The sequence below is a fragment of the Cuculus canorus genome, chromosome 10 (genome assembly GCF_017976375.1).
Source record: "Cuculus canorus isolate bCucCan1 chromosome 10, bCucCan1.pri, whole genome shotgun sequence".
NCBI classification, from domain to species: Eukaryota; Metazoa; Chordata; class Aves; order Cuculiformes; family Cuculidae; genus Cuculus; species Cuculus canorus.
Genome location: NC_071410.1, coordinates 5620870 through 5646397, shown reverse-complemented (window position 1 = coordinate 5646397; position 25528 = coordinate 5620870). Strand labels below are relative to the sequence as shown.

At 36.2% G+C, this 25528-nt stretch overlaps 1 protein-coding gene across 3 annotated transcripts in view; it reads right to left on the bottom strand.

Annotated features, from left to right (window-relative positions):
• The window catches only part of DIAPH2 (diaphanous related formin 2), a 203845-nt gene that overhangs the window by 152936 nt on the left and 25381 nt on the right, over positions 1-25528 (bottom strand). For all 3 annotated transcript variants that reach the window (XM_054075440.1, XM_054075441.1, XM_054075439.1), the window contains 13 exons: positions 21405-21544; positions 20957-21031; positions 20800-20869; positions 19427-19563; positions 18227-18335; positions 14823-14933; positions 13876-13994; positions 12832-12948; positions 11694-11812; positions 11067-11131; positions 9726-9830; positions 6747-7379; positions 5281-5395 (listed from right to left, as the gene is read on the bottom strand). In XM_054075440.1, coding sequence (XP_053931415.1) covers positions 5281-5395; positions 6747-7379; positions 9726-9830; positions 11067-11131; positions 11694-11812; positions 12832-12948; positions 13876-13994; positions 14823-14933; positions 18227-18335; positions 19427-19563; positions 20800-20869; positions 20957-21031; positions 21405-21544 — 1915 coding nt within the window. The remainder of the gene's footprint in view (positions 1-5280; positions 5396-6746; positions 7380-9725; positions 9831-11066; positions 11132-11693; positions 11813-12831; positions 12949-13875; positions 13995-14822; positions 14934-18226; positions 18336-19426; positions 19564-20799; positions 20870-20956; positions 21032-21404; positions 21545-25528) is intronic.

The following is a 25528-nucleotide window of genomic DNA, read 5'->3' as shown; positions in this document are numbered from 1 at the left end:
TGTTTACATGTCAATGTTTTCTCTTGTCCTTTCTCACCCAAACTCCCATAATGTGAAAAATACAACTCAGCTATTGAAACCTTACTTTTTTGAAAGCATATCAATGATTTTTTCAACTGTATTTTAAAAGTCTAATCATGAGGAAGCAACAGAACCCTGATCTAGAAGTTTTCCCTTGACGTAAATTGGATGGATAATGAATTCTGTACTGGAACAATCCCAGTAGTTACAGACTATTATGTACTAATTACTACCTTTACAGATCTACTGTACACATAATTAATTTCTTTAGCACACCACTATCATTCTTGACTGGCAAAATACACAACCTAAATTACAAGAGCCAGAAATTAACACTATCCTTTAGGGAGTAGGCATTAACTTGCTACATAGCATTTTGCAATTAGACTATCAATCAAACAGTAAAAAGTGATCTGTATAGCAGCAGGCCAGATACACTGAATATTGTCACATTATTGCAAAGTTAGACCTGAGCCCCAAGCACATGATTTATCCCAACTTATCTACAGAGCCATAACATTTGAATCCTTTACTTTTACCTGCTAGAAGACACTTCATACAATTATATATGTATTTAATAATCAAAAAAATAAAACACTAAAATAGGGAGTCCTTGAGATCCTATTCCACAAAGCACCGCAGACATCACACTCCTGCCAATAAAGTTCTTTTTCCTTACACCACTAGCCAAAAATATCATTTGATGTCAGTTAAGGGGCAGAAGTAAAATTTAGAAGAATGTTCTAGCTGCACAACATAAGATGATCTGCTTAAATCATTTGAAAGATCTGCTATCAAGAAGGTTCTTGCCAAGAACACTAACATTTTAAGCACTTCATTTTAATTGGGTTTTTTTTTTAAGACATTCTACAGAAATACAGACATACCCCCACACACAACCTTGCCAAAAAGGAGTAGCCCAACCTTCCAGAGTTGTATAACCACACTGGATTAATATACTAAGCATAAGTTCTTGTTCAACTTCATAGCAACATCTCCCTCACTAGAGAATTACTACTACGCATTTAATTAAAAAGTGTAATTTTTTTTCCTAAAATTTTGATAATGGGACCATCTAATGACATCAACAGGAAGGTACTCTCAGTTGACAACACACCTATCATTATTTCACTGAGGATTAACAGAAATCAATGACTTAAGATCACACAACAGGCTCAGAAGGACAGAAGGCATCTATCTAATCACTTGGATCGTCTCTCTTCAGTTAAGAAATACTGCAGGGTTCATACTATGCAATTCAGCTAAGGAGGATTGTTCACTGCCTTTAGTAGTTCGCCTTTCTTTGTTGTAGTCTGTAAACTGAAATTACCAAATATTCATGTGATCACACGAAGCTTAAAATTCACAGCAAAAGCTTTAAAACGGAAAAAACTCACTATACAAAGGTTATTTTCCTTGTTAAAAAAAAATTGTACAAAGAGACTGCTGCTTACACATAAGATTTAACTGTTTCAAAAACAAGAAGATAAGGTTGAGCTAACACCACCAACCAAATTCCTGCCTAGTGGTATTTAAAAACCAAAACACAAGTCAATACACAGGACTATGACTTGGCAAGCCAAATACTACCAAGTCTGCAAATCTCAAGTCATGACTGTAAAAGGATGGTGCATGTTTTCAGCAGCAAAATCACTGCTCTCCCTTTAAAAAGCAAAACACGATTCACAAACCAAAATTCTGGATGATATCAGATTCTCCCTTAGTAATAACTCACTCCGAAGAAACCTAGTAAGTGATTGGAAACCAATACCATCTCTACTCTTCTCTCCCTGTGCAGCTAGACAGCTTCTATCTATTTCATTGCCAATGACAACGCAGTCACTGTCCCACACATCAGTACTGCCCAACTCGTTAGCAACCACCACAGTTGCCCATTCATTTTCAATCGTGTCTTATCTGTAACCATTTACTCCCCAAAATGGTCTGTGAGACTGCTATCATTGTTTCCATCTCTGCATCTGGCAGCACAATTAAAAGCGTAGATCAGTCATCTAAACTCTTCAATGTAAATTTGAAGCCCTGGAGGCCATTTCTCAGAGGCCTTTAAAAGGTATTCCAATCATCCCTATTTCTCTTGAAGGAAACTGGACAAAATCCTTCCAGATTCTATTGAGACAGCAATAATTAAAACTCAGTTAACTTCAATAAAACCCTAAGGATCTCAAAATCCTGTAAAGTCTGAAAAATACTTGAATGTTCCCATTTCTCCCTGTACAACACATGTTTTCTTAACACTGGTTTCACAGACCAAAACCCACAGTTTGACTGCTAGTACTGATTTGAACCTACCTAAATACATTCTTCATGTTTATGGAGCACCAGTATTAAACATCTAATGGTAAGGTAGGTGGTAAAGATTTAACCGTATGTATAGTCTCTAGAAGAGAATTTATATCTAAATATATTTGAATTATAATTATATTACCAGTCAGGGATCATTCCTTTCTGTTCCTGCTGCTCTATAATTAAACATTTACAAGCAGCTAACAGATTAATTCAATTTAACTAATGCAAATTGAGCTTTACAAGAGTTTTATTATGACTTCACCTCCACCACCACTTCTGGTCTCCAACAGCACTACTTCCTTGCAGCTTTGGCTGCCTTCCTTGAAAACAGGTGGTACTCGGATAGCCATGCAGAACATGGTTTATTGACAATCAGCATTTAAGTTGTTCATGAAGTACTTTAAACCAAAACTATATTAAATGAGGAAAAAAAAAAATCAAAGTTACATTCTCATTGTGCCTGAGAATCATGACTAGAATTCAGAGGTTTAATCAAATTTGAGTGCTGCAACCTATATGCAATTACAAATATTTAAAATGAGCGTACGCTATCATTTGGTTTTTTTCTTCAGTCACTATTCCCGCTGGCATCCCAAAATGCAATGAAATACAAAATAGTAAACACTAAGTCATCCCAATTGCTTTTGGCTATTGTCAGTTTTCTTCCACTTATTCATTTATTTGTTTTACGTGCTGACTGTGCTCTTGAGAGAGCACAAAATGCATTTCTATTTGTCTTTCTATCATCCTCCTACAATATATTAGGAGGACACACCAAGAAATGGCATTAACGCATAAGAGAAATCTGATCCTAGATTACGCTTGAAATAAGCACTTGGGGGATTAATGAGCTGCCTGTGACTGTTAAGGCAAAAGGTGAAGAAGAATGGGGAATATCATTTAATGTCTCCCTTTATAGATACCAGTTGTAGAAAAAAGTTGCTTGGAGAATGCAATTACTAAGCGTGTGCTGCAACTAAATGCTCCAAGACTCTGGCTTTTACATTTTCAAGTTCGAAAAAAACTTCAACTCCAAGAAAGACACCACTTTCTCTACTAGTAAGCCAAATAAAGATGATAATAATCTAGGTAATATGTAGTAGCACTTCTAACAATCCTCCCATTCTTTGTTATGACATGCTATTTTCTACAACCATTAATTGACACTGTATTACTATAAACCGCAGTTCTTATTCCTGAAATTCAAACAGATTGGGTACCACAAACTCCTATGTGCAATACAACCTAACCTTGAAATAATAAAGTTCTCAAGTAATTGATAGAAGTGAGAGCATTCTAGCAGTTGAAATTAAAACAGAAGACTCCCTGTAGTTAAAACATAAAGCATCACATAAATTGCTAATTCTCCAAGCCAACAAGTTATAGTAAAAAACATAGCTGCACAAAAATGCTTAGCGCCAGTACACATTGATCTCAAAATCCTAAATGTGTATTTGCTCATTCAGATTTGGCCTGTGAACACTCGATACATCTGACTCCATCTACCTTCAAGAGCCGAACATCCCTGAAGTATATTGTATTCTGACTGGTTGATAAATGGACCAAATATTTGTAATTAGATCAGGAATTCATTCTTTGATTATCTACCACTTCTTAGACTCTAATTTGTCCGGCTTTCTCATTAGCTCTTGAGTAAGTTATTATTGAACTGTACTTCAACAGTATTTGCTTCTTTGCAGTGCCTGAAACAAATTACCAGTAAATGGCCACATATGAAAAACTGATCAATTGACCATTAACTGTGAAAAATAATGAAAAGACTTGAAGAGACTATGAGCAGCTTCAGAAATACTCAAAGGCCATCTGAAAGCCATGAAGAGCCGAGGATAGTATTAAAGCATCACAATCATAACCAATATTCAGCTGTTGTAACTGCACTCCCAACTCGAAAAATAAATATTACCATCATAACTCCTATTGAAGGAATGAAGTCTTTGAGACATTAATGATTTTTGTCATCCAAAACCAATAGCAGAAGACATATTTACAAGACATGGAGAGCAGCTGGACTAACACCTGACAGGAAACTCCAGCACAGGTTTTATTCTTACTGCACTGTTCTCTCTAATAGTCCAACCCGTTTGACTCTGTCTTCCAACAAAGAACAGTAGACTCTGACATTTTCCTTCATATTATGTAATCAGTTTAAAGAGTGTGCACTCACACATTCAGCCCTTTGAAAACTAAATTACATCATTCATTAATGCCAGTGACAATGTAGTTCAACCGTATATAACTTGGGCAGGGGGAGGAAAGCTTCTTAGATTACAGAACACAAATTTACATACTCATTAAAGGAGCACATGTGAAGACTGACTTTTTTAAAATAAGAGCTGAATGTATTATTAAAAAATGAAAGCAAAGAAGAAGGAAACACACAAGAACTTAAAAAGAAACCTACATATTCCAGAATTGTGACATTAGACACATAATAGAGTTGTGATTTTGTAATTCAACTGCAGATTGTAATTGCTACATTCCATGGCTTACTTGCACTTGTAGAGAATTTTGATTTAGCAGTGACACAAGTAAGTAAATTTTCACTACACATCCAAACCCCTACATGTGGAATATCTAAGAGAATCTGCCAACCTACAGTAACTCCTGCAGCTAGAATATTAATGCATGTAAGCATGATTTTAGAATTAAGATTTAAATTTAATTATGATTTAAATTGAAGAAAAATCCCATCTGTCTGCTAAACAGCCTGCACTATATAGAGATATTATTATAAAAGGTTTCTCCACCCTTGCTGTAGAGTGAGGGAGCAGCAATTCTTGCAGTAGACTGCTATGCTTAATAAAAACATATGTTTAAATCATCTTCCTGCTATGAAAACATTATATGAATTCCACAATATTGCACAAACAAGACTGTCATTGCAGTTTTAAACTTCGTAAAAGCATAATACAAATCAAGATAAGAATGTACCTTTCATTTGTGTTCCAAATGTAAGCGCCAATTTTGCAAACAGTTCCGGGTTTTCAAATTTATCTTCTTCAGCTTTTACCCAAAAGCTGTTTTCTCCTATCTCTTGAGGCTCAATCTGAAACACAAATACAATCTCCAAGGTTAACAATCAGCATTTTCAACAGCTAAGTTAAAGCAAATACTACTAAACTTTTGAGATAAATGGACTGAATTAAGTTTAGGTATGTTCTAGGTATGATTAAAGATGCTGGCTAAACAAAACGCAAACAGATGAAGTGTCCTCTGTCTACACAGTGATTATTATTATATTTCTCCCATTCAACGGGTTTTCCAGTCTTGATAACATATTAGCATTTGGCTTTGAATGTGTTCTAGCTTTCTGTTCATCACTTTCTAGACAGTTACCCAAGTTTACCCATCAAAACTGAGATGCACCCCTGCTTCTTGGGAATCATAGAAGGAACAGTCTTTCATACACTGCCAGAGTATGTAACACCTTATTTGCAAATGATATGTCAATGTGGATCTTCCAATGACTCAACATTAAGTCTGTAGGAAGAATTACTTCTTTAAATCCCAGAAATAGTTTTATAGACGGTTTCAATTTTTCAAGTCTAAACACAGATTTAGTTCCGGTACCTTATTTGATACTGGCTATATCGAAAGAAAAAAGTAGTCTGCAACGTAGAAGCTGAAAGCCAATTTTACTCTTCACATACGATTCAGAACCACTATATTGTTTTCAAAGTATGTACTCATTCATACTAAGTTGTACTGCATTGTAGATGTAGAGATTCCAGTCAAATCTCTTTATCATCTCCTTTCTCACCGTCCTTTCTCATTACTCAGACACAGCTAATTCTGTTAAGCAAACAGTTGTTGTCACCCCTTGACTCCAGATCCTTTGTTCTGTCAAGTAAAGATTGTTCAAGCTCCTATACGGCAGTCTTGCCAACAGTTCTCCATCCAACTACGTCATTCAAGATGCATTATCCCTATCCTAAAACCTACCAATCCTTTAACTAACTTAACTTTTTGCTGAAAAAAGCAGCAACATGATTTATAAAGAAAACATTTTAATTGTTTGATAACTTAAAGCTGCTTTAAACAACATTTTATCTCTGAAGTGCTCACATGATAAGTCAAATACCATTAACAGCTGAAAACATGTAGAACTTACCTCTATACAAAAAACAGTCAAAATTTTAAGAGTACATCTACCCCCAGAATACAGGGTGTTATGGGCTCGTGGCAGCATTAAACACTTGGAGCTTACCCCACCACATAATGTGTCTTGAAAAGCAACAACTGAATTGCAATCACTGCATCAAAACTGTTTTGGATAAAGTATGGAATTAATTCCCTGAACTTCATGAGTTCTGTCAGCAAACTAATGTAAACCTAGCACACCATCGTCTTCTTCCTCAAAAGCCACTTTATCAGAGAGAATAAAAATATTTTAATACCTTTGACCAGTTAATTCTCTTCATTGCAACTTCTAGTTTATACTTCTTCTTCTCCTTCATCCCATGTGGTAATGCTGGTATCACTGGAAAGGGAGCAAATGGAACACCTCCAAGAGGTGGTGGCATTGGAGGACCACCAAAAGGTGGTGGCGGAGGCACTGCTCCACCAGGCAACGGAGGCGGTGGAGGTGGCATTGCTCCACCGGGCAGTGGAGGTGGTGGAGGTGGTACTGCTCCACCGGGTAGTGGAGGTGGTGGAGGTGGTACTGCTCCACCGGGTAGTGGAGGTGGCGGAGGTATCATCGCTCCACCGGGCAAGGGAGGCGGTGGAGGTATCATTGCTCCACCAGGCAGAGGAGGCGGTGGAGGTATCATTGCTCCACCAGGCAGCGGAGGTGGTGGAGGTATCATTGCTCCACCAGGCAGCGGAGGCGGCGGAGGTATCATCGCTCCACCAGGCAGTGGAGGTGGTGGCGGAGGCGGTGGCATTACTCCACCGGGTAGTGGAGGTGGTGGAGGTGGCATTACTCCACCAGGCAATGGAGGCGGTGGTGGAATGTTCTCATTTGTTTGGGTCGGAGGTAATGGTGCTACTTCTGTCAGTTGACCTGATGGTGCTGTTTCTGTCAGTTTCTGAAATATAAAAGAGGAATTCTTTTAATCAGGGAGGGGAGGAGGCTTATTATGAAGTCAAATGAATTAGGATGCCTTGTAGTCAACTGTACCTCAAAAAAGTGAGAAATGTAACCGTTCTCCTATCTAAATGAGGAGCAATAACAATAGATAATAACACACACCATAAAACTGCCAAGTAAACTGAATAACCTAGCATTTTCATAAAAACAAATAGTTTCCATTTTAAAGAAAATTTAATAGTAGCAGTAACATTTAAGTGAATAGAACAGCATTTTATTTTTTACCAATGCACAAAACACTTTTCCCACTTAGGATATCCCAGCAAGCTGGGGCATCAGAGACGGTAATAATCACTTTGAATTATAACAACAGTAATCTGCTGGTGAAAAATTTTCCACAGAAATCACTCAAGCTGCTACAGCAGAGCAAGAGGTTATGGGATCATAGTTGTTCACAACTATCCTGACATCCTGGGCGGGGGACAAGAACAATCATCTTTCCCTTAGATAAGTCCGCAGTTGTTTCTGCAGAGAAACTGCAATATCCATTCTAATGAGTTGTAGACAGAACAATGGAGAGAAACAGCAGCTCACTAAAGCAGTGAGGTTTTGTAGTGATAACATGATCCTCACCTAATATGAATTCCTCAGGATTTTGTTCTTCAAGACTGTTACAGAGCAGCATCAGGAGCTAAGCACAAACTGTCATACAAGCTCTTTTCTATTGCCTCTACTAATTTCTTATTACAAATTTATCATGTAATATCGGCTGTTCATGTAGTCTGATTTGCATACTATTCTACCTACGCAATTATTTACTGCTTCCAGTTTAAAGGAAAGAAGAGCTTGTCAAAAAAAAAAACCAAGCTGACAAAAATCTGAGTGCATGTAAAATTAAGTGCCACGATATATTGTGGGTGGAGCATAACAAAAAAGTCACAGATACTAGAAAGCTAATACCATTAGTGTGAATGAGCTGTAATGTCTGGATAATCTGAACTGTGTTAAAATCAATATAACAGAACTAATAATTCAATAGACTATATAAATTCTTGACTTGACAGCAAGCATGTGTTTCTTTGGCCCACAAACGACTACTCAAGCTGGAATGTAACAATCAGTGGAGAACTAATTGAAAGACTGTCAAATTTCAGTGTAACTTGTCTTGCAGATATTTGTAACAAACAAAAATTGGCTTGAATAAAGTATGAACAGAACCATCTGTGTGTGAAAATAGAATAAGAAATCATAAGACACCACAGGTAACAAAAGTGACTTGCATTGATAGCAAGGGACACAACAATGATGAACAAAAACCCAACTGTCAAATGCAATGTAATGTGCTTATGGTAAGATGAGAAGACCAGTGCTCTGATAAGGCTATGGCACAAACAACAAGACCATCACCCTGAAGGCAGGATGATGGCAACTGGGTTATAGTACATCACACACTATTCTTCCTCTTGTTATCCAAAAAGGAAGTGAGTTCGTAAGCATTAAGATATCCTCAATAAGAAGAAAGGTAACAGGCAGACCTCGCCTAACACTGAAGAAGCGGGAAATAAGACAGGATGAAGCAAAGGCATCAAACCATAGTGTCCATAGGTTCCTAAAGGGTACAGAACACCTGTCTAAAATCCAGTTAGGTGCCATTAAACAAAAAAAAACACAAAAACGGTTGTAAAGGCCTCAACAGGCAGCATTTCTTGTTCTCCCTGCTTCACAAGTCATCCTGGACAGGTCAGTTACAGACAGTTTTTGTGCTTGTGAGCAAAGTTTATGAGGAAACGAATGCAAGCAAGATCTGCATTGCTTGAAACAAAGCATTCACCTTGCCCTTCTATAAAGGCATGCACTTTTTGTTCTATTCATCCATGAGACCATGTAACGCCAGCACAATACTCATTTCAGAAATAGCGACAGTCTGATAGCCAGAGTCGAATACAAATACTGATGTTACCGGTTGCAAGCACATGCTCAAATTTGTGTATATTGTGCACGCACAGCCTCCCAAAACAAACACTTACTGCAAAACATATACAAGTAAATAACATTAAAGAATAAACAAATACTTGGACAAAAACTGTCAGGCCAGATTCAACCATTTCATAGCTTATAGAAATTCTATTGTCAACGAAGCAGTATCTGTGACGGGTGTTGAATGCACTACTACTTCCACGAACTATCATTAGTAGCTTACACTAGCTTGATAATAAATCAATACAGCTATAACATACATTTCTAAACCCAGAGAGACAATACACTCGAGGGTAATTTTTTCCACTCATTTTAAAAAAAAAATTTCAACTCAACTGTGGAAGCTTCTATGATTTAGTTTCATTACCTGCGTTCGTAGCTGTTTGATTTCTGTTTCAAGTTCTTTGATTTTCTCTTCTCGTTTTTGTAGCTCTGCATGTGCTTCCTGTCGAGCTGTGAACTCTTCATCAAACTGTAATGATTAACCAATACAGAAGTGTTTGTCCATTTATGTCCACACTAGATATTATGTTTTCAGGAATTCTTTGTACAATATCACAACTACAGCAATCGATGCACTTCAAAAAAGTGTATGTCTAATACGTGTTCTCCCAGTATCACATAATTTCTTTCACCAGCTAAGTCATGACAAAACCGCTTGGAACCACTGAGTACAGCTCTAAGTTCAACAGAACTCTGTAGGCTTTCCAGATTCAACTTAAGTACACATCTCATGCAGCAAGCTTAAATCTGAGGACACGTAGGCAGCTCCAGTAGTACCATGAAGTTATTTAAAGGAATAATAAGTTATTTAAAGTTATTTAAAGAAAATAAGTCTGTGGTACCTCTAGCCTTGATGTCCCCATATAAAATACAACTCCAGTTTACAACATCGTTGTGACATATTTGCTGGATATTTTCATCCTGCTACTGTTTTTGCTAGGCTCACAAGATATTACCATCTTTAAAAGCTTCTGTTATTCATTCTTCCACAGGACAATACTTATTACTAGGAAGAATATGTGTTGACTGCCACTCACGAAGTACATTAGGATAAATAAAACTATCAGGGAAGCATCACTAGTTTGGTTTCTATAAAGGTCAGACACCATAACTCCTATTAAAAAATGCATCCACATTTTACACTGAGTGTAATGACTTCACTCTATCTTTCATTTGAAAAGGAAACCTCACAACATAATTATTTATCAGGGGCATTATAAGGAAATAAAGCAGTATTTTAATGTAGGCATCTCTGAGCCTAAAGAAAGTTGATCCTTTTTTAAACACTGAACAACACTGTTCCTGAACAACTTGCTTAAAGTTCTATAGCAAAATCAGATAATTTATGACTATTTTCCCCCTTTTTTTTTTTTTAATGACACTGGGTATTTAATAATGACCAAGTATTTCAGGACAAAATAGCACAAGTGGAATTATTCCCATCAGTTTTCTACTGCATAGGAATACCACTTAGACACACACAGCTAACACTTGTCATCTGCTTTTGAATTCAGAGCCAGCTCAATTGGAGCTGCATGGGCACACACAAAACCCCAAACCCCTCAGAACTATTAAATGTGGAAGCACATCCTGCTTGTGAGATATAATATTTACCCACCTCCATTAATCTTCTGTGAAATATGCCTACTGTGTTCCTGCCAGGCTTCTGTTCCATATCTTAAATAGAGTAATGATTAAAACTTACCTTTCTGGAAAATTCCGCTGCTTTCTTTTCACTCTCTTCTACTTTAGCTTTGTCCACGCATGCATCTAGAATTTGAACAAAATAGCGCACAAGAGTCAGGTGAAAGGTATCACAGCTCTGAGGGGTCATCCAACCCTAATTACCCTATGAACTGTCATTTCAATGATATGGTGTTTATTCATCTGGTTCTCTCCCACATGACGTGAACATTCCTCAATGCTTGAGCTGATCAATTCACCTCCAACTAACCTCAGATACTTGAAAAATATTACAGAAAATATTCTGAGACTGAACTAATAACAAAGCCACTTACAGTTAACGCCAATGTAAATTCTGTTATCATCTGTAACAGACCTGAAATTCACAGAACTTATGAACAAGCAATTTTTAGTTACGAGCACTACCATATTGAGTTATAAGTCAAGACAAACTTCAAGGAAACAAGCTTCATCAGTGCTATTTTATTAAAGGCCGCAGAGATTGATCTGGCCTCCTCCACAAGTACAGCTCTAGCTTACAAACATATTTCCAGAAAACTGAAGAGATTCACACAGTCAATTAAGGTTCAGGCAGAAGCATGAAAACATGCACTTCAGTCCAAGGAAAAAATGCTCATAGTATACAAACCAATAAGATGAGTAAAATCCACATCCATTCTTCCTCTGCATTTAAAATCCGGGTCCATTCCACTACAGTGCAATACTATCTGTGATACACATTCTTCTATTATCTTGTAATACTGAGGTCTAACAAAGAAAAGAAGTCAATAAGAATATGAACAATCACTTATACAAGGCGGGGGGAACTTCAACTCCTAATATATGAATTATTATTTGTATTCTTGCTAATGAAGCACTGATGTCAGAGTCTCAGAAGGAAACTTGAAGTTCAGAACTCCAGAAAACAACGTGCATTTTCCATTTTTCCTTTGCTAGACAACAAACATCATCTTCCGTATTTTCAATATATGCCGCAAGAATTATTTAGCACATTCTCAACAGTGAATTCTATCACCCACAACAGCACCAGTATTCAATTACTTATAAAATTAGTTAATTGCTAACTTAATTGCTTAATATGAATCTCTATATAACAACATCAGGAACCTCCTAGATTAGGGGAGTTCTGTGCTCAAAATATTCAGTTTTTAACAGTGCAAGGGATTACATCTCAATTTCACATACCACTGAGCTTTGAAAGTAGGAAACATTAAATCTAAACTGATGATAATCCAAACTTCAAATGTAAAGAAAAATAGAAAGATTTCTCAGGTAATAGTTTACGTGTTAATTTTATCACCTTGCATATCAACTGCTTTTATCATCCCTTTAAAACAAAAGAAAAATACTTCTTAAAACAAGATTTTGTATTTGGCACTTTCACACTGCTAGGACTATGAAGTACACAAAAGAGAAGCTTACACTTAAAAAGCAAGATATAAGGCACTGTGAAAGTGTTTTCAATAATTATACAATTAAATGTCAAGTTCTTTGAAGTCATGAAGTTATCAAACTTGAATAAAGGACAATGCTCAACAAGTTAGGAGATTTTGGGGTAAGAGTGTTAGAGTAAGGTTCAAGTATTTGAAATAAGCATTATCATATTTAACAAGACACTTTCATTACTAACACAGAGCAGAAAGGCAAATAACATCAATTACATCAAATACTCAGAGATGATTATGAGCTACTCAGTTTACAAAAGTCTTGAAATCTCTTCTTCTCCCTACCCACTCCACAAATTAAACCTGACAGCTGACACTTACCGGACATAGTAATCATTCCTGATGAGCAGGAAATGTTGGAGAATTGACAAGAAGTAGTTTTCAGAAGAAGTATCTTTCAACATATTATACAGTAGATGAAACACCTCATTCACATCAGTGCAAATTTAGTCAAGGAAACACAAGTACTTAAACTAAAACAACAAACTAACGGAAGACAAAATACCCCTATGCCACAGAACATCCACCCCACCTCAAACCCAATTCCCTAGATGTTGTCCACACTGTTCGAGTAAAACCTTTAAACGCTCTGAACAGTTGCTACCCTTAACAGAAAATATCCTTTTTCCACTAAGATTATCCACAGAAACTATTGAACAATTAAAATGTGTTTCCTAACTACTCAGAAACATCATACTACATACTTGTTCTCATAAAATCCTATGAACTTTATTTCTCACAAAGCTTAAATTTTTGTTCTCAAATGAGGCAGGCTATTAGCAAATACACACTAGTCAAACAATTTTATTTCTCAAAGAAGAAAGTTACCTCTATTTACCTGTTCTGTAATGCATCAACAACACTTGTTAGTAATTTTCCTATTCCTCTCATTGATTGCATCTACCTTACTCTGCTTCTCAAGTACCAGCTACAACCCTTGAAAACTGCAAGCAACCATTCTGAACTGAGGTAGCTTTAAATTTACTGCTTCACCAGAACTAGAAGGCATGCATCCTAAGTGCTTCAGTACCTGCAAGAAATACTGTTCCAACTTAGTTATCTAAACACATTTTCCTTCAAATTTCATCTTCCATGTGCGTAAGCTTATATCTTCACGTACTCTAAGTCAGAGGTTAGATGTTATCTACAAAAAATTAGTTCGGTCCCCAATAACTCAAATTTAAGTACTAATTTTTTAAGTAAGTCTTGAGTAAAAAAAAAAAAGTGGACATAAATTTGATTGAGGAAGTCCCTGGTAAGACAGACAACTGTGAGAAAGAAACAGCAAACAGAGTATTCTAACTTTCATTTAATAAAGTTACTAAATGATGCAAAAAGTTCTAACACCATTTCTACAAAGGATATTCCATTTCAGCTCTGATATCATTGAGACGATGTGACAGTTCAATTAAGTCTTCTTCTTTGTTCTCATCAAACACTTTCAGCTGAATATCAAGCTCTTCATTTTCCTTATCTTTCAAGCCCTAATTTTCAAGGCAGAGTATATCTTAATTTCCTTATTTTTAAAGCAAGTATTCCCCCCTTCAAAGATTAGATCACAACAAAGTATAAAGCATTAACCTCTGGAATAGGAGTAAGCTGTAACTCAGTGCCTGGAGTTTAAAATAACTGCACAACTCCAAAACTAAGGCAAAATATCACAAAAAAAAGAAGGTATGGACTGCAGAACAAACATGAAGCCTATTAACTGAGCTGAGTTCTTTTAACGGGACATGGCAGCAGTTTATGCTTGTTAAGGCATAAAAAGTTTCTTTAAAATAATAGCAAAAGGATGTTTCAAAACATCAATGCAAGTGAACTTTAGCCTAAATAAGTGTAACAAAGACACACTTCCAACTTCTGTTAATAGAACACAGCACAAAAAATAAACAATACATTGATAAATACTTATAATTAAAAAATAAAAATAAAATTTAGTACTTCAACCAGGAAGAATTTGTTTTTCATGTCAGAAATACAAGTAACTTCTCTAATACTCTTAACAACCAAAGTTTAGCTTTCTAGTAGGCTCATGTTCACTGCCTGTGCTTTGACTTCATTACGCTAAATTTCATGACTGCTCTAATTTCTAATACATTGACTTGTTTCAGCTACCATTCTGGTTTACATAATCCATACAAGCCTAAATTTGCAAATATGCAAAATTACAGGAAATTTAGACTGACTGTACTTTCCAGGTCTGACTTAACACACTCCAAATCTTTTCGATCTCCTACACTAAGTAAAATAATTTTGCTCTCTTCAAAAACAAACAGTTGAGTGTGATCAACTCCTATCTACAAGTGACTTACAGGCAATATTTTCTTCAGGCCACAACGTAAAAACTCATTTCTCAAGTGTATCCTGAAATCAAGATCTTCTGGAGATGTAACAAGGGCATTGATGAGCTGCATACATGCGACCTGTTATCCAAAATACAAGCAAAATACACAGAGAATGAAATTAAATACTGTCTTGGACTACTTCATTTTAATTGCAAAACCAAATAAGATACAGAGTCTTTATTATATTATGTGGCACACACACAAGACCTCACTTGGATTAATTTCTGCAACATCAAGCACACTTCTGTTGTCATATTGTGAATGTGCCTGCTATGTCAAAATTGTTTCCTTCAGAAAATCATTCCCACACTGCAGTTCCACACTGCAACTCCCTTTTTCTCCTCATTATTTGCCCATTACAAAAATCAAAACCTTAAAAAAACCAAAACCACCAAAAACACTTATACACAAAATAATTCACATCACCAGGTGTCTTTTCTGCTCCTGCACAGCACTTCAGCAGAATGCCTGAAGTCTTGGGATACTGGCTAATGATTTAATTGAACAGCTGTGCACTTGAAATGATTTACTTTAAAGCAGGTAGACAATAGCATAAAGCCAGAAGTGCTGACACACGTTAAAAGACTAAAATGGGACACTAGGGAAACACCAAGTTTGGTAAAAGATGTTAACTGGAAATAGAAGTAGCATTAGAGTAAAAAAAAATAAATAAATAAAAATCAATAGCTGCTGAGAAAAAAGTCAGATAAAAGCAGTCTTTCTATTTTAATTACACTCGCTATTTAGTTTTAATGGAACACCTTATGGAGTCTTAAATTTCTATTAAAACACTCTTTCAAAGGCATTCCCTTTATGCAGCTATATCTTCAGATAATGTAGTATCATCATGCCCGCTTGAATGATTCTTGTTATTTTACAATGATGACATGACTTAACAAGCCAAAGTACATGTCCAATCTGAAATTAATAGAGAGAAGAGGTGCCATCTGCTATGATTGCTTTTGCCAGAAGATACTCTGGCTTAATGGCTTGTGCTAATACATTACAAATAAAGAACTATTTTGTCAGAAACTAGTTAACGAGTCTTGGAATTGTACCTTTACTGACGTGTAAGTGAGGCTGAGGAGGGCCAACACGTGTAGGAATCTGGCTGGATTTGTTTTAGATCAACAAGGTCATACATTAGGAAACCACTTCAAAACAAATTATTTTGTGATAGCACTATGAATATTAGGATGTCATTTATAGAAACTTATTGAACTTCATTAACTCATCAGCTTGGAAACAAGATATCAGACATAGCATTAACACAACTGTAGTTGACATATCTATTGTCTGATAATGGAAAAAGGTATAGCTGCCCTGCTTGAATGCTACTTGTCCATACCTTTCAGCCACTGTACTTCAGCAATACGAAATGTGCAGAAATACTGCATTATTAGAAGGAATTAAGTTAAACATCCTTCAGTATGATATTCAGCCACTTAATCTCTAAGAACCACTTGCAGTTACCATAAAAATATAATTAAATAACGCTGGCATTCTAATAGCAACCAAAACTCCTGGGCTATTCAGCCCAGTATGTGTATACAGAGAATAAAAAAACCCTCTTATCTACTGACACATAAGCAGCAACGAACATGGGATGTAGGACATGACTCAGTGAACATCACTGGCATAGAAAACTGTTTGTTTCGTTATTTTTAAAAAATAATTTCAAACACTCACTAGGCGAGTACCAGTGGCTGTTTAAGGGCAGATGTCAAACATACACCAAGGAATGCACAGTTCTTGTTGACCAAAGCAGCAATGATATCCTGCTGCACCCTACTACCCTCAAAAGGTACTCCGTCAAACACAGACATATATCCCATCCACATCTGTCACAGTTATTATGTATCTGAACATTTAAGAGGCTGTATAAACTACTGACAAAAGTTTGAGCAGTAACGCAGGTGTATCTATGTATTTTAGTTTTCTTTGCAATGGAAAAAATCTGCTTGCCTCTCCCAAGGGAACAGTACTACATTTTATAAAAGGAGTACTCAAAAGGGCAGATTAGCATACAAAGTGAATTACTACACTCTACCCACAGGGCAAGAGGACTGTAGTTCCTGAAGTAATTCTTCACAATATGTGACTTCCCATGATACCTAAGCACTTCCTGCTCAAAGATCATTACGCTAAGTTACATGTCTATCTTCAACTGATGATACAGGCAGTACACTGAAGGTGAAAGCTATTAAAAAATTATACTTGACACCAATCAGTTTTGACTATGGCTTATTTCTGTTTAATGTAAGAGGATGGCTGTGTCGTATGACACCGAGTTTTAAGTATCTAAAACTAGCAGTTTTACTACTGCTCAATTTACTTCTCATATTACTAAGTGATTAACGAATTATCCCTGTCTTTGTGCCATTAATTTTTTAAAAAAAAGTTTAACCATTTCAATCTATCAGAGATAGGCTAGATTTTAACCCAAGCTGTCATTACCAGGGAGAACGATAACAAGTTACCAAAATCCTTCATAGACAAATAAATCTGTTGACAGCAGTTCCTAAAAAATTTCAGTACAAAACAACTCCTTCAAAATACTTAACCATTTTAAGAACATGTCTGCTTAGGTATTTCTTCCTTCAGTAATATTGCAAAAAAGCTGAACAATACTGGAAGCATGTTCCTGCCACAAGTACTTCAAACAATACAGTATGTGAAGGGTCTGCTCAGCTAAGGCATTCCAGTTGTGGTTCTAAATACTTACCTCAAGAGCACAATGTAAACTTGTCAGTCTTTTTACCAATACATCACTTAAGTGGAATCAGTTCAAAGCCACAAGTACAGGAGGTTTTGTTTACTTTGGTTGGGGCAAGACTCAGGTTAAGAGGTATTGAAAGAAGCAATGCAAGTTACAGTCCTTTTTGATGCAAACCTAAAAGATATACAGGAAGCGCTGCCTCCAACTCCTTACCAGCAACCTTCTCAGGGCTCCAAGAATATAAACTAAGACATTTGAAGGGACAAACTGAGAGCTGCATTTTTATTGGTCCATCAAACCACAGAAAATACCCTATCAAGAAGATTAAGCAGCAACAAAGATAGGATGCTTTCAGACGTATTACCTGAGCATTACATCTGGCATCCAGGAAAAGGAATAACATCAATTACTCTCTTTTTATTAAGCTCAAGACTTTTTCATCTTATTTTCGGACAAGGAAGTGAGTTTCTTCATTTCAGACCATTAACAAATAGGAAATCTACTTATTTTTCCTCTTTTAATGAACACTGGAGTAATACGACTAAGAGATTTTGGTGATAAATAATCCAAACATCATAAATTAATACACAGTCTTCTAGTGTTTTAGATGATTTATGAAGAAATTAGTAAGCATATAAAAAAGGAAACCCACCTGCAGTTGTAAGAATTCATGATTTTCCAGTCCTTCAACAATCTGAGAAAAACGTTCCCTATTGTGCCTTTCAGCAGCAGTTGTTATAGCACCTAAAAGCTTGTCCAGACTAAGAGAAAGATAAACTGTCAAAAAGTGTACCACAGTCAGCCTCCTTATTTTAAAGATACTTAGCCCACTATTCACACAACTCAACACTTCAGTGCACTGTTAGAGAATACAAACGCATTTATTTAGACTTATCTACAGAACCCTCAAAACAAACCAGGAACCAAGTGTTGAAATACCAACAAGATTAATGTTGAATTAAAAAAGAGATGAATCTTTAAATTATTGTGACATTCAGCTAAGAAACAACCAATAACTGCCACTGCCTCTGCAAGACTAAGTACTAGCTGAGGTGTTTGACATTTAGGAGTTGTAACAAACTGTCTTTTCAGAACCAAAATGTTTCTATGTTTTCCGCATAGAAGAGATGGAGTTTTCAATTTTTCACCTTCAGTAAACTAAACCACTCGACAATTCAAAGCAAGCTCATGTCAACTGATTACCTTTGTTTTAAAAAGCTCATGGATACCTGCTAGACAACTCTGTATTTTAAACTTCTACTATAAATGTAAACTTTTTGCCTCTGTCAAATCTGTTATGCTTAGGTAGAGGTGATACTTCAATACCATCCATATTTATTTCAATATTATTAATATTATCTTGTAAACAAATGAAAAATCTAAACATGTTGTGTCCAATCAGTAATTTTCAAATATAATAAATTCACCTCCCCTCCTCAGAGAGGAGAGAACCCTCTCAAGGGAGGTGTCCCAATGTCAATCCTCCCCACAATAACAGGCTTAGTAGCACCCCATGCTAACACATTGTTCTAAATCACCTTTAAATCTGACAGCTTTCCCTGTGGCACTGAGAACTTCAGAACCAGGTATTTTTTTTCAGCAGCCACTTAGAAGCAGTTACAACTCATTACATCTTCTCTACAGTGAGAGATCACAGTCCTTTCAGACCTTCCTTTTAAAGCACACTTGTAAATCTCTCCTCATTTGCTTTTGTCTGAATTGATATTGGATTAATTCATCAGAACAGGTGAATGTCTCTTTTCATTAAGTAGCTAAAGACTTAACAGGTGGCCAAACTGGCAACTCACGAGCATTTAAATAAAAAAAAAAAGAAATTGTTTCAATATCTTACATGTTTTCCTCTCCAACAATACAGAGAGCAGAAAGGATTTTCACTGTTTCGGTCATCATATGTGGTTGCTTTGGATCAATTGCTCTTGATAATAGCAAAAGACTCCTTTCATCTCCTAGAATCCTTTGCAATCCGTACTTGAAGAAACAAAAAGATTAGAGTGAAAAGACTATTTGTCTTGAACGCTCAGCATCATCTTTAAGCTTTAGCTCCTTAGGAACCCTCACTCACACTCACACACACACACTCCTACTCCTCCATATAACGTTTGGCAACACTGTACTAAAACCCCTGCTTGGGGACACAAGCCACTCTTCCCAATCTTACATTTGAGGCTCTTTCCTAATAAAGTGCATCAGCTCCTAATGAACATATCACAACATTGGGTAAGTACCAAAAGACCAACCTGTTTATATTTTCTATCTGTTACTGAAACACTTCAACAGCATGAAAAATGTGTTGGTTTTCTTTTTTCCCTATAACTGTACCAGCTCCTGGCCAGACAAAGTATTTTCCACACAGTGGTGGATAAAGGTCGAAATTATTTTCTGAAACAACTATTTTCTGTAATATTTTATTTCTCTTTCCTTACACAAATCAAATAAATTTAAACATTAACACATATTAAAAGCTTCTTTATTTTTCATTTTTATTAACTACAAGATAGCTGGTTAATCAGTGTAACTTGAAACAGATAGCTAAGTGTAGGAATAGCAGTGGAAGCATGTGACCATTTAAGATCACTTTTGGGACTTCATAGGATAGGCTACTTTAAAAGTGAGATTTTACTGAACTGATAACAGTAGTTAAAGGTAACTTTAATGCATGGTTTTATTTGTTAATGGAGTGGGTAGGGGGGAATTGTTAGGAAAAAGTGAGATACAACTTCAACTAGACCAAAGTTTTACCCTTTACCCACTGCCTACCAATTTAACAACTGCATCTACAAAAACACTAAATTACACTCAATTTAAAATCGGGCAAAAAGTACATTATATTAACAAAATCAATCATGTACTGAAATCATTATTTAGAAAGAAATATTTCCCTTGGAGTTTCACAAGCAATTAATTTCCTAATTCACTTACCTTAAATCCATACTATCGTTCTCTTTTTGACAAACATTTACCTCCAAAAATCAATAATATTTAACAAAATTAAGACAAAATGCATATTCAGAAGATTAACAAACAAGAGTCTCAACGAAAGCTACATAAACTATGTTTACGACATACATTTCCAAAGAGTCAGCTGAAACTGGATATATAAGCTTTCCATCCTTTTCTGAGATTCAATAAGCTACACAGATCTTGAAGTTAACAAAAAAATAAAAACTCATGCTCTTAAGTACCTCAGTTTAAAATATTCCTTACCTTATTGTTCATAAATGCTTTGAGGCACTGGATAAGTTTATGTTGATTCTTCTTATCAATACTTTCTTGCCTTGAAAGGGAGGAGGAAAACAACATCGGTACAAGTAATTTTCACAAGTTTCCCCAACCTCTCCCTTCAAATGATCCGAGTCCTTACTGTTTCTTGTCCAGAAGCTTTTCCAATACATCCAATAGAAGTCCAAGACCTTCATGTCCAAAATTGTTAACCCAGCTGCAAAAAGGAATAAAAGTGCTTTTAAATATTTCTTAATCATATGTAGATCTTGCAAAGCTATGCCTCTAGTACTGCCTGTACATATCTTCATAGAGATTGCTTTAAGTCTCACTTCCCAGGAAGATCTGATCCACCAGTAAGACAAATGTTTAGTTCCAAGAATTAGAAGTTGTTGCAAATCTCTGTGAAAGGTGAGGAGATATTGCAGATAGCTGCAAATGTTTCACTTATCCTTTTCCAGCGTGCTGAGAACTACTTTCAGTGCCAATAACTATTAGCATAATTACTCAGGTTTCAAAAAAAACCCCACAATTCTTTGTTGCTAAGCAAACACAGTATGATGAAAACTACTGTAGAAATTACTACTTACCTCACTGGATTGCTAGTTAGAGACACTCTCAAAGACTCTAGACAATTAAGAAGCTTTTCTTCTGAAATTCCAGATCGCAATTCATGAATATATTCTTGTGAAGACAGCGTGCATTCATGCTTGCTGTTTTTCAGTCCACCCTATCACAGAAGACAGATTGTTGCTTAGTGGTTTATTGATCACAGTAGTGGTGAGATGATAACACGTAAGTCCAATATTTCCATGTGAATTTTAAAATCACTGGTTTTCCCTGTGCAATTATCAAAGACACCTGATTTGACTTTGATTTGCCAGAAGTGTTTAATAGTTAAGGGTTTCCTTCACATGGGTAAATATATTTTCTATAATCTTCATTTCTTGGATTAAAATGCACAAACTACATCCTTAATATAAAAATTTAATTGTGTTACTCAGCCGTATTTAAGTGCTATGCACCCTCATTTAACACCTACCTCACAACACCAGAGTCAAAACAACCATAAGCAGTGAGATAAAAATCCCCACACTTGTTATTAGGCATGTCTGATCATTCCCACTGCACTTGCCTTCTTTTTTTTTTTTTAAAAAGCTGTGCATTATCACTACGGACATATCCTGACTCCAAAATTAATTCTCTTCTCCAAGAGAAAGGAAGAAGATAAGCCACTGAAAACGATTTTGAAATGGAGCTGGCATCCACCAACTGTTAAATCACGTTTCTTAAAAGTATGCAGCTCCAGTACTCCATTTCTTGCTGTACCATAACTGCATATTTGGCCATGAAAACAGATCTCTAGAAGTTATTGTTTGCTGCAAAAGAATCATGTGGAAGATTTTGACAAAGAGCTCACATCCCTACTGAAGTGTCATTATAGAAGAAAAACTACCTACAAGGTATTCCGTTATTAAAATACCTGATAATCAGTTTTTAGAGGTGTAGTATTCAAAACCACAAACAAGACAAAACATTTTACCAAAGACTGCAACTAATCTTTTGTATAGTTGCAGAAAAGTAGGCTTACCTCAAAGGAGTGGTTGTGATTAATATAAAGTCCCTAAAGCTCCTCAGCTCTAAATTGTCTACTGAAGAGAAATTGATAATGATGTGTCGTGGCTGTAAATGCAATATGAGAAGTGCCTGATCTAAACTAGGATGTGTATGCATTTGGTTTTAATTGTATCAGGATCTCCTGACTACTGTAATCTTCTAATGGTGTCTCTCTCAAAAAGTTAACTTTTTATGAAGTCTCCAGTTTGCTCTATTTGCATTCTTACCATCTGTTTGCCCAAAATGGCACAAAGTATGGCTGACTATAAAGCGACTTGTACACATTTCGGGTATTTTTTTTTACCTACATACATTCCAGTATTAATGCATATAACAGAACTATGTAAGTGTTCACCATGTCTTTACCTTAACAAAACAAAAAAAACCGTGAACACATTAAGACAACAGCATCCTCTGGACTATGTCAACTTTGAAGACATGCGCAGTACCTTGAGCTGGACCACTCTTGCCAGTTATACATCAAAGGACCAGGACAGACAAAACAATGAGTAATACAATTTAAGGAACTAAAATCTGTCACTATCAACTACCTAAACAAATACATGTTCTTCCACTTAAGTAAAAAAGAAAGCAACAGGTGGATGTTTTCTCTATAAGAAAAGAAAGTTACTTAAAAGCAGAGAAGTACATTAGCAGTACACAGTAAAAATCACAGTAGTGCAGAAAAATCATTACTCTGAAAGACCACAATGCTAAGAACTAGAACACAGGAACAGATTTATGCCATTCATTGCATTGGATGGAAAACAAAATTGATGCTATATGTAACTAATGTTTGCCATCTACACAACACTGGATACAGGTTTTGTCATTTCAGACAACAGCTGTTCCCACAACTCTGAGAGTACAAGTAGAATGCAGAAGCAGTGCTAGTAAGTCGCAAAATGTATAAAGTAATGACATAACAGAAACTTCAATGAAATGCCACTACATGTTAAGCCTGACCCCAAAAAGCACTTTGGAATGCAAGATGTATTCTTTTTTCCAAAAAGATTATTTCTTTTGGTTAGCCTTCTCACTGTGATCTGCTGCGGGCTCTAAAGGCTATCTATACCTATTCAGACGAGGCATTTAAGGTCTTTGCCAGCTTTTCGTTCCAATTTAAACCAAGGTGTGCTCTTGAGCTCTTTTCTTTCCATGGCTCAGGACATTAGTGTGCCCTCTCTATTCTGCCTAGTCCCTTGTTTTCAAAAGGCCTATTACTCCCTCAAAATCAGCTAAAGTAGGTTAAAAGTTAGAAGAATTGGCAGCATAACCACCTAAACCTCCTTACAGTCTCACAAAGAGATATAATTCTCCACTAAGTAAGAACCTTTAACTGTATAACAATAAGGAAGAATCCCTTCTTTCTTTTTCCATGCTCTTCAAAACAGATGATCAATAAAAGTGGCTCATAAAAATCCATTCTCAAAACCTTTCACTTAAGCACTCCAATTCATGCTAGATAATTCTCAGCTTAACAGGATTATTTCCTGTTATTTCTGCCATCAACTTCACAGTCTCAATAGACTCTTACGTCTAGCCATGCTAACTGGAGTGCTACAACCAGGTGCTATTTCATTTCCTAATTTCAATTTGGTTCCAATACTATTTTTAAGTAATGCTATGCCTTTACATGAATGAGATTTCTGTAAATACACTTTTGTTAAAGCACAATGTTTCAGAGAAAGCTCTGCTTTATGTGAGAGCATCTAATAAGGATGAAGGCAAAAGTGAAGTACAAAAACTCAGAGGGCTACGTCCCACAGCTCTCAGAGATTAAATCAATGCGTAAGATCCAAAACTTAGAATTTACTTTATGAGCAGATACCTTCACAGTATTACAGTTAAGACAGAATTATTCATTTATTACAATTCAAATGAAAGCTTCGACCACACATCTAAAATCCTTCTCTGAAGAAGTCAGAAGCTATGAAGTTTTAGTGAAAAACTAAGCCCAAGGGAACTCCTGGAAGTCTCAAAAAAACCCCAAGTATAGAAAAGAAAACTAAGCTTCCTTTCCATTAAGGAGATAAATGTAATCAATTCAAAGCTGTGTGTAGGACACATCTCAGGGTTTAAGGGACAACAGAGAGACAGGACAGACATGTTACAGTCCAGATTACAGTGAAAACCAAACATGAGCAGTTTTCTTGCTGCACAAACTTGTTTTTTAATATATAGAACACCAGGCAACAATTAAATATTTTACGTATTTTTATTTCAGTTTGTTTTATTCTACCTTAAACCCAGTTTATTTCTAAGGTGTTAGCTAGACAGAGCAATTCCTCATCCAAGATCTCTGTAAATATTAGAAGGGACTTGGCGTATGTGCAGCTCTACACTCTCTCACATGTTCCAGCAAAGGCCTGTAAATAAGCTGGGGAACCAATATCTAACAAACTGGGAAAGCAAAACCATTTTGCCCTCTATGGGGAACAAACAGCGTTTCTGTCCCGTCCGCGGTAAAGAACTGTGGAGCACAGATGAACCAAAGGGATGGGCTGTAACAGTTAAAACACAAGATCAGAAAAACCTGTATGAACTACTCCGCTTTGAGGCACTAGACAATTTCGAATTTGTTGAGCTAAAGTCAAGCTACAGTTGAGTTTAGCTGCAGTTAAGTATATTGCTTCCATTAAACAGCATTTATTTCAGTGATAATGCTGGCAGCCAGTACATCAAACAGAAATCTTGCATTATCCTGAGTCATTGCTGCTATCCAATTCTATTCAGTAATTTCGGAAAAAAAAAAAATAAATCAGTCTTTAGATAGAAAGCAGTAACTGATACTAACACAATTATTGAAGAAGTGGAAGTAACAGATTCTACTTCCTCCCCCAATGACCAACTGAAGAGTTTTTGCATACTCCCTACCACTAAAATTCTGTTCCGTTCTCAAGTGAAGAAACCACTATTTTTCAATTACAAGTCCAATAACCAAGTTGGATAAGACAAGTTGTTTAGGGGGTTGGGAGGGGTGTCTGTTTCTAGGAAAGAAATAGAAGTGCTTTCAATCTTGGAGGTTTAAAGCACATATGCTCTAGCTGTTGCACATTTGACTTGGAAAAGTAGTATCTTTGTTCAAGCTATGAGG